Source organism: Hippichthys cyanospilos, chromosome 14 (assembly GCF_059441005.1).
Source record: "Hippichthys cyanospilos isolate Australia breed blue-spotted pipefish chromosome 14, RoL_Hcya_1.0, whole genome shotgun sequence".
Taxonomy (NCBI): Eukaryota; Metazoa; Chordata; class Actinopteri; order Syngnathiformes; family Syngnathidae; genus Hippichthys; species Hippichthys cyanospilos.
Window position 1 is genome coordinate 10,031,516 of NC_142382.1, and position 12,475 is coordinate 10,043,990.

A 12,475-nucleotide genomic window follows, 5' to 3' on the forward strand; every position below is an offset into this window, starting at 1 on the left:
TTACTTTATCAGTTCATTCCCCATCTACGAATCCCAATCTCAATATTGATCCACATATAAGGCGCACCTGTATATAAGGCGCACCATCAGCTTTTTAAGAAAATGAAGGCTTTTAGGTGCGCCTTATAGTGTGGAAAATACGGTAATAATTGTACAAAGCGTTAAAAAATAAACACAGTTCTATTTACTTCCTTTGACAGCTGAACTTCAGTTCAACTGCTAACTTTACAACAAAACATAGAAGTGACTCACAAGCACAAAGAGACAAACACGGACGTGTTAGTTTTACAGTGGTCACTTATTTATCGCAGGAGTAACATTAAGCACGCCAACTGTGTGCGGCACCATGTCCTCAATGCGCAAACGGAACCATTTTGGGTCGTTTGGCGTTCACATAGAGGTCACATGAGCGTTGCAAGTGTGTACATGCAAGAATTTGTGTACCATTATGAAGCAGTTAGAAAAAAATGTTATAGAAACACACACTTCTCAGCTTACGTTTGGTCACTCGCTCACAAGAGCCAAAAAATAGAGTTGTTTGTCACGGTTACTTGAAGTCATGTGACTACTGTTTCTTCAGAGGTAAAAACATCCTCGTGTCTGTTAATGATCATAAATGTACTTAAACAGTGCACAAACAAAGTAATGGTGTTAACATAATGTGGATTTCTCTAATTAACAGTGACCCACCTACTGGAATGGATGCATTTAAGGAAGTCTGTGTTCATCAATAAATCGAGCTCATTCGAAAAGACGAAATTGCTTCTCCGATAGAGCTGAGAGAGGATTCGACTAGCTCATCAACCAGCACATTGTGCAGGATGGCCGAGGGTCAAGACGAGCCAAAGAGGAGAGCTTTCGGACAACTTGCCAATAGGGCAGCCCGGCACAATGGGACAAAGACTCCTAATTGACTTTAAAATGATCAATTATGTTTATACATTAGGGAAAAGGTGCATAAATCAAGAATTAGACCTATTATAAACATGCCTGAAACAAAATGGATACAATTAGAAAGGGAACACGTGGCGTTTGCACTTCTGATTAGGACAAAGATTTCTCAGCTCCTCTATGAATTAAAGTGTTTTTGCACTGCAAACTGATGTAAGATCAAGCATTATTTAAATCAAAAATATATCGTATAGAGTGAGTGCATCTAACAATATACGCACTATGTGCACGGTAAAAATAAATCTTTGATGTTCATAGGCGTGGCAGTGAAAGAGTGAATGCATCCTACTTGAGAAACCTCATATTGCTCCCAATTCGTGATGCAATTTGAACATGAATGACAGCCTTCAACAGAGGGCAGATGACCTGTCATCAAAATGGACTACATCTACAATCACAAAAATAAAAATGAAAAACATCAAATTGTTGTGATGCAAAACTAAAAACAACATAAAACAGTTATCTATAGTATATATTCTACCATCTTTACAATATTACATTTTGGATTTTTTCAGTCAGGTTGTAGCAAGTCTTCTCAGAGAGTCAAAACATTAGTGCACAAGCTCACATGGTGCACCAGAGGTGCTCACTTCCTGTATTGTGATAGGGTAGCTCGCTTCAAATTTGGGTCGAGAATTCTTCAAGTCGCCCTCAACGTACCAGTCGCTCTGCTCATCATCACCTGCACAAAAACATATGAAAAACATGACAGATGTTGCATAATTGGGCGACTTATTTATGTATTTATTTATTTATTTATTTATTTATTTTGTCTGCTAGTATGCTACATTCATGTTTTATTTGACCCCATCGAATGGCTTACATAGATGTTTATATTTTCCAATTATTTTCAGTCCAAATCATAAAAATGTGATTCTCCACAAGAAGGTTGAGTTTCATATTATATATATTGAAAATTAATATTCAATATTACACATGTACATTGTTTATCAATTGAAATTCAATTTTTTTAGCTCATTCAATTTACCTAGAGAGCAATTTCCAACTTGTAAACTGTGATTAAAAACTCAAAATTTTCACCATTACAATACGCAAAAAATCTGTGTTTATTTAAAGTGACGTCCCTATTTAAAAGTCAAAATGTTCAATAGAAAAAGTCTGATTTAATAAAATTTTACATTTTTCCAAATTAAGTTCCCACAAAAAAGTCTTCAGTCTCAATTACGAATTCTAAAAGCTCACCTTATTCACTTTGGAAATTATTTTCAACATACCGGCACACAAAAAAATAAAAAATAATTCCCACTGATACTCTCATAAAGAGTCAATATTATTTTACATCAAATATTTTTATTTTGTATTTTTCATATCACTCTGCATTGTTAAAAATCCTGCGTTTTAGTGTTTTTCACTCAGCGTTTCAGCCTTCCTAATTTTCATTCTTACACCACCTCAATTAAAAAAATAAGGTTTCGATTGGTAGAGTAACAATGATGTGTTTATTAAACAATCATACAAAAACATTCATTAGTATAACACTTTTTCTTATGAGGATTGCAAGTAATTGTTAGCTTAGCTCTGTGGATTTTGCATGGCAATGTTGATAGGCCAATGCAAATGCAATTTTGCGACGCCGGTCATCTGTTAACGAAATTTTGAATTGCAGCCGAAAGAGTGGCTGACGTTTGGTGAAAACCAGTCCGGTTGCAGAATCCCTCACACTTTGCAGGGGACCAAATCAATATTTTGGAGCTACTAAACCAATATTACTAAAATAGATGTTCCTTCAAATCTCTTTTCCAGCATTACTTGTGGAAAAAAGATTGCAATGAAAGAGATGGGCCCCATGTGTTAGTAAGTACAAAAAAGCCTTGTGCATTTGTGAGTTAATTACTCCTATAAGTAGACGGCACTAGTTTAGTCCCCAGACAGGAGGCTCCTCTCGGACCTGTCAGTCAGCAGAAGCTGGAACAGGCAGCATGCCTCTCATAGTCAAGGTGTAGTGACAACTGTTAAATCAGAGGCCGACCGGCCCCACCACGGCTAATGAGATTAGCAAAGGCTTCAGCGCTCATTAACACGACATGACAACGTCTTATTAGAGTCGCCTGGGTGCCCAGCAAACAGCCCGTTGGAGCAAAACAGCTCGCTTTTGCTGCACTTGAAATGAGCAAGCTTCGCTTCAAATTGCTTGTCTGATTGGAATGATTGAAATGTATGAAAGGAAGTACCTTGTCTTCCTTCATCATTGGTGAAAAGGTCCGTGTCGCTGTTGCAGGTACTGCTTGTTTCACTGCAAAGAGAAGAGCAAACACATTGCACGAATGGGGACACTGACCTGCTTTTTTATCATCAGTGACATTACAGGCCAGAGGTTCTCTTTAAACCTCTATTTCGAAAGCCAACGGGTTCTTGGGTCAAACAATATAAAAGCGCCTGAAAAGTGAACAATAGAAACTAAAAAATGGGAGCGTGCCCTGTCAAGCCAATATTTAACATGTAGCAAATCAATAATAGTAATAAAGTAGTAGTCTGGAGCTGAAGGTGGACATAAATGGAAGTGGCACAAAAAGGCAGAGCGTGCCATGTGATCCCTCGCCGGGATGGCAAACACAAAGGCAAAAGCGGCGACTCTGATCCGAGCCAGCGAGTGACATGCACAATCTAATTGAATATCCTCCGCTGTCAGCTCCAATCTAAATCGGGCTGCTGTTGTGGAGGATGACAGCGGAGTGAAACGCATTCACGGCCCCTCCCTCACATGCAGAAGCTGCTTCCGCACACAGCAACTGGCCAACATCTGCTTGGTGTAGCCCGGACTGCTCATCGCCGCACCCCCGGGCAACCCCGATGACTCTGCTTAACTCACACCTCGGACCACTCGCTCTGTGACCTCCAGACACTCCAAGGTCATGGGGCAATAAGCTCAGCTAGTGATAAAGTTAACGTAACTGTTGAGTGATGAGCAGAATTTGTGGAAAACTAGATTGTCTTTAAACAAAATCCATTGCAACCACAGGAAAACTAGACTCAAAAACTAGACTCCGAAAACTAGACTCAGAAACTTGACTTTGACAGAAACTACGAAGATAACGTGACAAAAGAGCTATGACAAAAGGGCTAAAAACAAAAAAAATGGCAAAAGGTGACAAATACATGACCATTATCACAAAGGTAACAAATACATGACCACAGCAACTGATATCACAACCCAGAGCTCAGGATGATTTTTCACGTCTAAAAGTTACAATATGATTTCTTCTTTACAGGATTCCATTTTAAACGTTGTTCACCACCACTGACCTTGAAAAGCACTTGAGGATTGAAGGTCCTGCATGTGCTGATACATTGCATTGCCATATTGCACACGCCTGGCAGCAACAACAAGATCAGGAAAAGCGCCCGTTCAGTCTGCACATCCTACTGAACAGATGGTCCTGCATCTTCACCAAAAGAAGCAGATGTGAACGGGTGCAGGCCTCTCCAGGGAATCTGGACCATGTCTGGCCCTTTCCAGACTGACTCCCCAGGCCAGGGCTCATCTGTAGCCCACCTCTGGAAGCATCACACAGGCTGGCAGCTGGAACCCAGCACACAGCACCAACACAGGACACAATTAGTGCTACCATTAGCGAGCCTTTCTTGCTTTGGCTTGGTGTGCTGAGGTTCAAAGCATGCAGACGTACTTTATGATAGGGGTTTCATATTAAAAATGGTCATGGGAACACAAGAATTTCAATCAGATATCCAATGAAAATTCACCAGAAACTATAACAAATTTATTCATCTGTCAATCTGGGGACCAGCGGTTGCCTTAATACTAATGCTAAATATTTTCTAGGTTGATGTTTCAACACACTGAACATTGTCAAACTTTTCATTAGACTCTGGTGTTGTGCCAATTAAGTTAACTTCAAAATCACATACCCCTGGGACTTGAGCAGACATGTGGCTGTTTTCATTTGACTTGATCAAATAAAATGTAAAATTATTCTATGGACTTCCTGCAATGTGTTCACAGACTAGTCCGATGTTTGATGGACTGAATGAGTATTTCTATAGATGTTCGCTATGTCCAAATGCTGGCAAAAACTGCCAGCAAGTACCACAAAATGAATGTTTCAACCCTGAAAAATAATATAAATATGTCTTTGGGATGCAATGAGTCAAACGCAGATGCAATGAACTCTTCGTTTTACTAAGGACCAAAAGAAACTCCTTTCGCTGTTTGACCTTATAAAGTGGAACTGACAAATATTTAAAGACAGTTTGGACTGTGTCTCAAGTTGGAGGATATCCAAAAGGATGCACAGACAGCCAATCAGTTATAAATTACTCCGTAACGGATTATGCCTCATAAAAACAAATAAGTCTTAATGAGCTGAAATGCCCTAAGTCCAGAAAGCAACAAAGGCAAGGGCAAAGACGAAAATGGCATCTCAGTGTTTTGGTGCTGAACTTAACCCCCCATGGCCCCATTGTCTCGATACAAGGCAAAAAACACAGTATCCGGATGAGCACTAATCATTAGGCTATAATCCTCAACTCCTGGGAGAGGCCGACTAGTTTGCTCAGAGATTACGGACTAGCCGCCATTTATTGAGCTGGGCTCATTCTGCTGAGGAATAAAAGTGAAAGCACAGACAGAAAGGAACACGACGCTGATAACAATGGATCTGTGGGCTCTTCAAACAAGTCACCGCAACCCAAATCCATGCCCTCTTCCATGGGTGTCTGATTATAAGGTTATCCCTCCTTCCCCGAGCTGCAGTAATTGGATTAGACTCAGAGATTTATGAAAATTAACTTGAGCAAACGGTGCGCAGCTTCTCAAACTCCTCGCGGAGTTTCCAAAATTCGAACCGTGGCAAAACGGAGGCACGCAAACAGCTGGGAGTCACCCCTAGCTCTCGTCATGTGTGGCGCCGAACCCACAGGTGAGGCCTACTTGCGGGCCAGCCGGGGAGCCAGGTGGCCCCGCGGCCCAGCCGGCTGCACCCGCTCCGACGGAGGAGCCAAAACGGAGCTGCCGACATCTGCTTCCCTTGCACTTGGGTGGCTGAAGGCTCTGCTCTGTATGCTCGTCGGAGGGGTGACCTTGAGGAGCACGTTTGAAGGGAGCGCGCAACAAAGGTTAATGGAATGAACGGAGTTCCACGAAATCGGTGCGCTTCAAAAGACATTTTTGCAATGGTATCAGATGGAGCGTACACTGTAGGATTATAAATACTGCTGTTGTACCACTGCCAAGCCCTCATCGCTTGTAGCGTTCTTCCAAACGGTTCCGCTCCGCCTGGACGTAACCATTAAGGCGGCTGGGCCCTCACATCAGCGTGGCAGTCTACTGAGCAGCAATCAAGAGCTTTGGCGTTGTATAAGTGAGAAATGATTGACAGCGGGCAATGCTGGTCCCATTTATTTCTTCTCCGGAGCTGTTTTCTGTCAAGACGGCTATTGATTTTTCCATAAAGTAAGAAAACAAGTACCGTTTAGGGGCTAGGGAGGTCAGAACGAATTAAACCGCAAGATGTAAAGCCTTGTGCTATGTCCCATTACTGCGTACCAAAAAAAAAAAAAAAAAAAACTTCATATAAAAGTACTGTATCTATCTAGGAGTGTTAGATTAACAGATTGACTGGAATCAATTATATAATCATGGTCATAATTAAAGCATTATTCATGTTAATCGTGTGAATCTAAATTTTGATCTTCAACATTCTGCTTTCTGTACGCCAATCAGATCCATTTTCATGCATCAGGGCTCTTGTTTTTGAACTGTTGCGGGTTGGAAAACAAAGGTCAATCACACCCTGAAGTGACCTGATCGGACGTTAGTGCGTCTGACCGGTATCAGACTCACAGCCCGTGGGCCAATTGCAGCCCACAAGACAATATTTTGTGGCCCGTACTTGAATATGAAAGGTTTAGAAGGCACACATTGGAGGCTAACTAATATCCTTGAGTATTACACGACGTTTAGTACGCATGCATAGTGACCTGTGTCATTGTCTGTCCAAATGGAACTAAAATATACTGTACGAACTTGTCGTCGCCGACAGGAGATGACACACACGCAGCTTTGCGATCTCACATGGAGTATATTACAGTAACTGGTTTTCAAGTGTGAGGGAGAAGGAGGTGCTGCACCACGGATGCAGAAGACAAAAAATGGCACATTTTTCAAACCGTGGTAACACCTGAATGGTTTGCTCTTTGCCAAACTAAATTCAAGAACATCCCTCGTTTGAGCAAGTCAATGTTTTATTTAAATCACTAATTATTTGAAATAATGCTATAGAAATTGGAAGGATGGATTAGCTTCCTTTTATATCAAAATTTGGATCCAGATGAAGACAGGACATGGAAAGAGCAAAGTAGAAAGGCTTCATTAGCAAAACTACACAGTAACAAAAGAGAGCAGCGTTGGATGCAGAAAAAAAATAATCTATGAGAAAACAAAGGTGGCAAAATAAAGCAACCCAAAACACATTCACCAGAAGTGAATGTTTATGTATATGATTGTAGATTCTCATTCGAGTGAACAGTCAATATAAATAAGTGTGATGAAAATGTTTCGCATAAGTTATCCCATGTCAACCTCCACGGTCATTTGTCTTGACTAAATAGAATTCACGCAACAGAGTCCAGACTGGGACATTGGCACAGGCACACCTTTAATTATCAAGCCTGAGAAAGGCCTTCATTTCAAAACAAATCAATACCTTAGCAAGTCACTTATTTATTTCTGACAATATTTGGAGAAAGGAAATAATGAGCTGGCAGATGCCGGGAGGCACAAGTATCAAGGATCCCTCCCTGGTGATCATTTCAGCTATAGGAGAGGCGGATGAAGAGGCTCCATCATTCATTTTTAATGTCAACTCGATACTTTAAAGTGGAGCGGCGTGATTGTGATACATTTTTCGGAGGGGTCGGGAGGGGTTTAGATAAGGTCGGAGTGAATATTGACGTGGCCAGCTAAAATACGAATTTCTGGTGCAACTCTACATCTCCTTTGATGGCTTGGGGACCCTTTGAGGGATAGTGGCTCCCAGAATGTGGACTGGACTCTCCCCCTCAACTCTTACGTAACTTTCATCCCACTCTTTGTGTTTATCACTTCTGTTGCTTCAAATTTACATCTCCTTTGATAGCTGGATCATATTACTAATATGATCGTCACAACAGCTGGGTCAAAAATGACTCAAATTAGATCAAGAAAGAACTGACCCAAAATTTATGGTTAATGTATAGATTTAATCAACAAAGGTAGGTCAAATAACAAACCTTCACTCAAATAACAGTTGGGTCAAAAATAGCCCAATTTGGGACCAATAGTACAGACCTGCTACTATGACTTAACAATCTAAAACAACCACATAGAAAATAACACAATTTGGGTGAAAAATGGACCAATCCAATGCATGGGTTGTTTTGAACCAACCAAATCCATAAAGTTGACGTTGACCCATAGAGTGGATCAGTTCATTTTTGTCCCAAATCGGGTTATTTTTTACCCAACAGTTTTTAACAGAGCGTTTTTGTACAGCACTCTGTTCAACTCGGTTGTTTCTTTCAAAATGTGCTTTAGAAATACAGTACATAAAGTAGAATCAAACTGCTATAACTACTGCTTTGACATATGGTACCGCCTTTGTCATTATTAAAACACAACCGTATGTCTTAGAGGAGAAAAAGTACAAAACAAGGAGATGATTCTTCGATATTTTAAATGTGAAGACTTTAATCTTACCATACCCTTCTGACACGATCTCAGCTGCAGCATCACTGTGTTCCACGGGCTCTGTTAAGATCTTTTTCTTCCAGGAACGGCTCCCCATCAGCTTGCCTCCATCAGTGTGCCCGATGACATTGCTCCTCATTGCGAACGGACGTTGCACCCTGGATGGCCGATTCCATTCCGTGCCCGGAACCTTGAACTTTTTCTGCGATCGGACTGAGGACGCGTGTTTGGCCTTCCTCTTCTTCTTGAGGGGCTGCCCTGGATTATTCTCAGCTAAGGAATCAGGCTCAGACCAGGAGAGCAGTCTGGTTCCATTTAGGCATTGAATGAGGGAGCGATTGGTGACAGCCTTGTCATCAGAGTCACTGAAGTTGACCACCGACACTGTCGAGGTGGATCGAGTGTGTTGATAGAACTTTTGAGGAGCTTCTTCTAAGCTGGATTCTGACAATTCCATCCAGCGGGGTTTTGGTTTGGTAAGATGATGTGAAGAGTCACGGCGGCGCTTGCGGCCTCTGCGTTGGCGAACCTGCCGGCTACGGTTTTGTGGACACAGAAGCATTTCCTCCCAGAGCTCCTTGAACTGCTCTGAGGTTTGCTCCAGGGCAGACGCCAGGTCTTGCACGAGCTCATCCATGATGATCCTGAAATCACATAGGAGACAAGCCATAAGTGACTTTGGATCAGAGTCAAGACCCATATTTTGCTGAATTTCATACGTATAATTTCAAAAGTCTATACCATTAATCAGTCCACACGAATGGGCGTTATTTTTAAAAATTATCACCCAATCTAAAGTGTTGAAATATCTCACTCTCTTTCACAATTCAATGCTCATAGTTGAATAAATTTACCACCTGGTGATGTACATGCCTTAATCCAAAATGGATTAAATTGATTTCCCCTAAAAATGGTGATACATAAAATTAAAAATGATGATGTTAAGAAACAGTACTTTCAAAAGATATTAGAAAAAAGGGGAAAAAAATAAAAACTTTCATATTACATGAAAAAAGGCCCAATGGCCACAGTATCCACTTTCCTCCATAAAGAGAAAAAGTTTGAAACCAGCAGGACTCTATCGAGAGTTGACCCATCTAAACTGAGTTATTTCTGCAATTTCAGTAACTATTCAATACAATAGTAATAACGACAAAGAGAGTGCAGTATATGAATTATATTGCACAACAAAATTGTTCAGGAATAGACATGCATACAGATCAACCATACTGCTCGACTAAGAAGATCATAAATGTATTTTCAGTCACAGTAACAGATGTGATGGTAAGTTTGTGTAAAATGTCTGACAATATTTTTCTGTACTCACCATCAGACTGCAGCTATATGAATTATATTGCACAACAAAATTGTTCAGGAATAAACATGCATACAGATCAACCATACTGCTTGACTAAGAAGCTCATAAATGTATTTTCAGTCACAGTAACAGATGTGATGGTAAGTTTGTGTAAAATGTCTGACAATATTTTTCTGTACTCACCATCAGACTGCAGCTGGTCTTGTAGTGTTTTCAGCACGACTACCAGATGCAATTCTGCATTGCTAAGCAAATCAGTAGAGTCCTTGTCATGCACGCTTGCAAACGTCTGCCCTTAAAGATAACAATGTCAACATTCAACTTGACAGTTAGGTTTTTTTTTTGTGCTGAGGATATATACTATCATGAGATTGTGATAAAGCAACGCTCTTCTTTCAAGATGGCTGGCACACAATCATCTGTTATAACAGTTGGACAGCATATTACTTAACAGTTATTACAACTGATATACATTTGCTTACTTTGGAGCAAACAAATTTGAAACCAAATGACTAAAGCCTGCATTTATCTAGTTTAGCTTAGAAAAGCAACAAGCAAATCACTAGAACCTCTTGTGCAGATGCCCCGAGCAAGTCATTTAGTATTCATATTCATCGTTTAAAAGAGAAAATACATCTAATATTCATAAAGAACATTCATAAAGAAACGTATCATTGACTTCAACGGAGCACCAAACGCCAAAGTAAGTTATGTCACACACCACATGTGTCTGTATACTTCTATTGCTGGGATTGTTTTCTCTTTTTTGTACATGACTGCCTCGTGACAGAATTTTACCCATTTGAGATGTTCTGGAAGATAAGGAGCTTTTAGCTTTATGAGTTTTTCACTGAATGAGGTTGTGCCTAACATTACCGTAAATTAAAACTGAAGCAGGCACACAATTAAGACTGGATATTGCCACTCTTTAGTGGCTCATGCACCACCAAGAAGGCCAATATTCTGGATGCATGTAAAACACAGTCTCTAACCATGTAAAATGTGTCATTAGCTGTAGATTATGAGATTAGAGTAATTCTCTTACCCCGGCACCTTTTAAAACAATGGCAGGACTCATGTATGACATCCCTCGGAAATGGCTCACTGCCTCTGAAAGCCAGAGTTTTGCTGAATGGGAAGAAGACAGGGGGGAAAAAAGTAATTTAGCACTTTTTCCATCTCTGAGTCGACGAGCAGGCAAATAATCTAAAAAGAAAAGTGTGTGAAAATGAGTACAAAAGCCATTTAATCTCTTTCATCTTCCTCTTAATAACTGCAAATTTCCCCTTGGGCCCCTGGGAGAGAGCCTCGATGTGCTGCCGCCACCTTATCTGTCGCCGCCATATTTCAGCGGGCTGAGCTACTCCCTCAGTGCGCAGTCGCGGGCCCCCTCTCCTCGGCCCTGTGGGGAAGCCGGGCTCAAGGGCCCTCCATTGTTCTGGCCTGGGAGGCAGTCCGGAGAGAGCCCCTGAAAGCCTGAGAGTGGAAGTATTAAAATCAAAAAACTTGAGCCACTGCTTCATTAAGCCAGCGCCTTTCACAAGCAAACATATCAGAAGCAAAGTCCTTTCAGAGGCGCTAATTAGCAATTTGGAAAGCTTTCCCCCTCAGGATATACAGTTTCAATTTAGTCAGCAGCTTTAGATTCTCGCTCACTTAATATTCATTGTTTCTGCCATCTTCCCAATTCCTCAATGTCCATTGTCTCGTCTTTCACTGGTGACAAAGTGCTTTATCTTTCGTGTAATTCCTCCTTTCAATGAGCCCTCGGCAAGAGAACTTACTTTTTATTCATGCATTTGGAATTGGCCCGCGCGGAGTATGAGGGACGTTGCAAAGTGCTGCTCAGGTGCACAGATGACGGTACTGTGGGGTCCGAGGCTCGCCTCATTCTGCCTGGCAGTTGGGAAAGTTTGAAAAAACTTAGCCAGTTCATGATCCGAGAGAATGCTGAGTATTTTTGACATTCAAATTTCCAAGTGTTCTGATGAAAATAAAAAATTTGGGGGGGCCAGGTGAAATCCAATTATAAGCAACTCAGACCGAATAACACATTTCCACTTGAATAAACAACTTTTATACTTTTTGATCATCAAAATATTTTTAATTTAAATTGTGATTAGTAGCACATTTCTTTCTTTGTCAGACAAATTCCACATAAGTGTGGATATACTGAAACAGCATGTTTCACTCAGCCTGATTTGTTAAAAAAGCGATCGGTAGGAACTACATCAGTGTCAGACTGTCAGCATCATTTACGTCTGTTAAACCGCCTTTTCAAAAGTAATAGAACTGCTCTGGTTAGCCCGTGCCACTGGTAAAAGCTGCCAACATATCCTGAACAATACAACGTCTCCGTAATTACTGTAAGAGCCCTTAATTGGCAATTGAAGGTCATTTCAAACAATGTGTTGTTTGCGATGGAACAGCAGCAGTTCATGACAGGTTGATGACAAAAACAAGTCAGGCAAATTGTTGTTGCCACGAGATGCTGCCAGGAA

The 12,475-nt window shown here is 40.9% G+C and overlaps 1 protein-coding gene across 4 annotated transcripts; it reads right to left on the reverse strand.

The window, feature by feature from the left end:
- Positions 1 to 910: 910 nt before the first annotated feature.
- On the reverse strand, positions 911 to 11,297 carry LOC148412892 (G patch domain-containing protein 2-like). 4 transcript variants are annotated; one of them, XM_088432525.1, is made up of 5 exons: positions 11,020 to 11,297; positions 10,158 to 10,263; positions 8,671 to 9,300; positions 3,144 to 3,205; positions 911 to 1,633 (listed from the first exon to the last, which is right to left on the reverse strand). In XM_088432525.1, the coding sequence occupies exons 3-5, from the start codon at positions 9,291 to 9,293 to the stop codon at positions 1,503 to 1,505; spliced, it is 816 nt and encodes a 271-aa protein (XP_088288651.1). In that variant the 5' UTR covers positions 9,294 to 9,300; positions 10,158 to 10,263; positions 11,020 to 11,297; the 3' UTR covers positions 911 to 1,502. The 4 variants fall into 4 exon arrangements, with proteins under 4 accessions (XP_088288651.1, XP_088288649.1, XP_088288652.1 ...); XM_088432523.1 differs by having other exon boundaries at positions 10,158 to 10,268; XM_088432527.1 differs by having other exon boundaries at positions 1,556 to 1,633; positions 8,666 to 9,300; positions 10,158 to 10,268.
- Positions 11,298 to 12,475: the final 1,178 nt, after the last annotated feature.

Excerpts from the sequence above, each read along its gene's own strand:
- LOC148412892 (XM_088432525.1), bottom strand. The coding sequence starts at position 9,293 with ATGGATGAGCTCGTGCAAGACCTGGCGTCTGCCCTGGAGCAAACCTCA. Across the intron at positions 3,206-8,670 it reads GCTGAGATCGTGTCAGAAGG|TGAAACAAGCAGTACCTGCA; the intron begins GTATGGTAAGAT and ends TTCTCTTTGCAG. Across the intron at positions 1,634-3,143 it reads CAATGATGAAGGAAGACAAG|GTGATGATGAGCAGAGCGAC; the intron begins GTACTTCCTTTC and ends GTTTTTGTGCAG.